This window comes from Gavialis gangeticus, unplaced genomic scaffold, assembly GCF_001723915.1.
Source record: "Gavialis gangeticus isolate Ggan-Ray unplaced genomic scaffold, GavGan_comp1, whole genome shotgun sequence".
Classification (NCBI taxonomy): domain Eukaryota; kingdom Metazoa; phylum Chordata; order Crocodylia; family Gavialidae; genus Gavialis; species Gavialis gangeticus.
Genome location: NW_017729027.1, coordinates 15020847 through 15024979, shown reverse-complemented (window position 1 = coordinate 15024979; position 4133 = coordinate 15020847). Strand labels below are relative to the sequence as shown.

General features: G+C 42.0%; 1 protein-coding gene across 1 annotated transcript in view; it reads right to left on the bottom strand.

Annotated features, from left to right (window-relative positions):
* The window catches only part of TMEM30A (transmembrane protein 30A), a 43810-nt gene that overhangs the window by 29067 nt on the left and 10610 nt on the right, over positions 1 to 4133 (bottom strand). Inside the window, exon 2 of the mRNA XM_019520463.1 lies at positions 699 to 815. Within this exon, the coding sequence (XP_019376008.1) occupies positions 699 to 815 (117 nt within the window). The remainder of the gene's footprint in view (positions 1 to 698; positions 816 to 4133) is intronic.

Here is a 4133-nt window from a genome sequence, read left to right as displayed (position 1 = left end):
CTCCTGGCACTGCACGTAGTGGCAGGATCCAACCCCCCCTCCCTGCACCCCACCAGACAAACTGCTTGCAGCTTCGTCCCATGCCCTACCCCTGGCTAGACAGTGCCTGCCCCAGCCCCAGCCCCTCCTTCACCCCAGGGGCCTCCATCTGCCTCCCCCCCGCTCCCCTCCCCCACAAGACTTACCAGTCGGATGCTGCTCTGCAATCTGCCGTGCTAGCTGCGTGCATGCTACGGCTGCATGCATGCACGCGGCATTTATGAGCAACATTATCGGCCACATCAACCACAAAAAGCTAACTGCTGATAACGTTAGTTTTCCTTTTATCGGTGCCGATACGATATAGACCAATGTATCGGTGCACCTCTAGTAATAAATCAAGTAAGGACAGCATCAGTTCTTTTGTACCACATAGTTTGGAGACAAAGCATACAAAGATAAGCTGATTGGAAAAAAGAAGAGAGGAACGAGTTATCAACGTTACATCAAGTAAAATGCTCCTCCGAAATACAATGCTTAGAATTTAAAAGTGCAGCAGAGCTCAAACAACGGAAAACTGAAGATGTGACTTAAACTACTATTATAGCTTACAAGAGCAATGATTGTTTAAAACCAGGACTATCAATCATGACATAAAAGCACAAATACTAAATTAAAATTAAGAGCTATTTAATGCCACCTTACACAACATAACAGACCTCAAATGGATGATCGAGTGTAAAGTTAATGGTGCAAGTACATGATGGTGTGCTATTCCAGGATACATTTAAGCATTTGTTGCAGGGACTAGTAGGCTCTATGCCTGTATAATCAATCTGTAAAAGAAAGGGAAATCAGAGTTACAGCAGGAAGACAACAAAGACAAGTAATGATTAACAAGCCAAAAACATTGTGAAAGAAGGCATATCAATTAATTCCGTCAACTATCCATACAATTACACATACCCCACACAGCCTCTGCCACAAACAGAAACAACACCTTAAAAATATAAAACATTGGCATTTACCAAATTGATCCTTACTGCTACTATAACAAATACAGATTTGGAGATCTAATACCAGGAGAATGACATTTACAAATACACAAACATAAAAATCCACCCGTTGTGTATTAAAACCTACCTTTTGTAACTTAAATTTTCAAAAAGAATTCTTGACCCAGTATTTAATCACTAGAATTTGGCTAAAGAAAACATGCTTTGCTACTTCCACTTAGAAATGCAATGGGGCAGCAAGATTTTTAAAAGTCCTAAGTGCTCAAAAGTACCTGCCATCTATTCTTAATACATGCAAGACAGTTCTCAGTGCTGGCAGATGACAGAACAAGCAGCAATGATCTCAAGTTGCAGCAAGGGAAGTGTAAGTTAGATATTAGGAAGAATGTACTACCCTCCTAGTGAGAAAAACACTGGAACAGGTTAACCCAGAGAGGTGGCAGAAGCTCCACCCTTACAGGTTAATAAGACCTGGTAGACAAAGCCTTGGCTGGGATGATCTAGTTGAAGACGGTCCTATTTCGAGCAGGGGGTTGGACTAGATGACCTCCTGAGGTTCCTTCCAACCCCAACTTTCTATGATCCTAATATAAACCAGCGATCTCAATTTCCCACTTGATGCTGAAAACAAAAGTTTATTGCAAGGTACAAACAACTATAAGAATTTTGCACCATGTCCTGAAAAAATGAGATACTGAAACAGCTAAGTGCCTGCATATTTTTCTGAAACGTTACCAAACTTGGTTTGTACTGGTTTATGCTTACAGTTAAACTTTTTGCTGGCACATAACTATAAACAACATGTTTCCTACTGTACAACAGGGTTTTGAGCCTAAAAAAAGGTTAATTTACATAAAGAAATGAGTTCTACACCCTGCATGAACTAGCAAATATCATCGCTTCAGCAGTCCTTGTGAGCAACCTGTTGACTGTTAGTTTAAATAGCACTGCACACCATTTATCCTAAACTGAACAGTCAGTTGAACAGCAGCTGACTTGGTACTTAACTCATGGGCAGATCTGGCTGATTTAAAATGATGTAGGAGAGACAAAACTTGTGTGTGATACATCTTTAATTAGACCAGCTGTACAGTTGGGAGACAGATCTGAAAAAAACCTCATCTTTTACAAAAACTTCACTATGCACATCCAACTCTAGTTCTTCAGTTAGTCAAACCAAACCCTGACACTTTAGGGTTACAATAAAGCAGACTGCATTTGGAAAATCAAATCTCTGAATAGTAGACCACAAATTCTACAATGTAGGAAATCCCTATAGACGAACAACGTGATCATACTTTTGACTGGAGCTTCCCTGGATCTATGGAAGAGGATCCCAAACTGTTGCTTATTGCATAGCCCCTTCCAGATTTACCAGCTGCCCATGTACTCCTACCAGCATACATTTTTTATTTTAACCCCATTAAATGCCAATTATTATTATTATGAAAATTAAATCTGCCATTACACAATTTCTGCCATGTACCCCACAGAGATGTCTTGAGTGCCCCCCCAGGAGTGAATGCACCACAGTTTGGGAACCCCTGATCTAGGGTAATGCCCTTAGACAGTAACAATTCAGAGTGAGGAAAAAAAGGGGGATGAGGGGGAGTTGTTCTATCTGTTGATTATGTATAACTGCTAAGACTTCCTAGCTGTCACGTTAATTTCTTCACCTCTCAAAGTAAATAACTGAACAATCATTCTCTTTACACAATATTACTTTGAGGTTAAGAATCTTGTCCTGGATCCAGTTGAGTTTTGGTAAATTTAAACTTGATTTTAATGTAATCTTTCTACTCCAGGGGAAAAATAGGTATTTCAAAGAATCTCTCTTTAGTATCTTATATTTGTTTCTTCCAACTAAATTATATTCGTCTCCCCTTGATAACTATGAACACACTATCTGCTATGCAACTCTTGTGTAAGCGAAACAGAGTTTGCAAAAATGCTAGAAAACTGCTTATGTGCAGGAAATGTAATATTGATACTAAATCTGGTGGAAAGCTTCCATATTTGAATTTAAGGTAGCTCTGGTGGAAATCAATGCAAACCTATATACTGTTATTGAGTACTTAGCTGAATAGTCAAAATTATACAAAGTAAATCTAAAATTGCATCATACTTTATCCTCTGTTGTAAATAAAAATCCATGTTTGAATTTAAGTCCATTTTGTTAAGCAAAATTAAATTAAAATCATTCACTTTGCCATTAATGCTCTGAGATATCCAGGTCAGTTTAGTAAATATGGCTTCATTAGAAAATTATTATGTAAAGAATAAAAAAAACAATATTAGTGAAAGACAAAATTAAAGTGTGGTTAAATTTTACTAAAAAAATTAGGTTATCATCAATATGTGAAGTGCTCATTCTGTACTTCAAACAATGTAGTCAAATTAACAAAAATTTACTTGCTCAAAAAAATTATAGGGGCTAGATCGGGGTGAGAAAAATATAGCCCATGGGTCAAATCCGTCCCACCAGGTGACTGGATCTGGCCCACAGCTGCCCCTGCAGCGCTCCACATGGCGGGGCACAGCACTGAGAACAGCCCACCAGAAGCTGCTCCTGCTGCACTGTGCCATACCATTCCAGGTGGGTGGGCGAGCAGCTTCAGCCTGGTGGCTCCTGCCCAACACCAAGGCTCTGCCTTCAGCTCCCAGCCATCTTCCTGGGAGCTGGAGCAGTTTCCAGTGGGCTGTTCCCAAGGTAGGCTGCAGCCAGTTGGGTGCTGCTCCTCCTCTTGCTCCTGCCACACCATGCCGTGCCACTCCCAGCAGGCTTGCGGGGCTCCAGCTCCTGGAACTGGAAAAGGGGGGCACAGAGCAGCACATAGCTGGGCTGTGGGCACCAGCGGGAGCATGATGTGGGCTGCGGTTCGGCACCATGTGGAGTGCTGTGGGGGACCCAGGGCAGCTCTGCTGCACGCACCCTCTACCTCCTCCTCCCTTTACCCACAGCAGGCTCCCAGGATCTAGTGCCTAGGCAGGCCTTCCCACCCTTCACAAGCCCCCTTCCAAAGGCAGGGGCATATGATCCCAGCCTCTCCCATCCCTCCCACTTTACTCCTGCACGCCCTCAACCATATGAGTAGCCCTCCTCTGAACCCTTTCCAAGTTATCCACATCCCTCTTGAA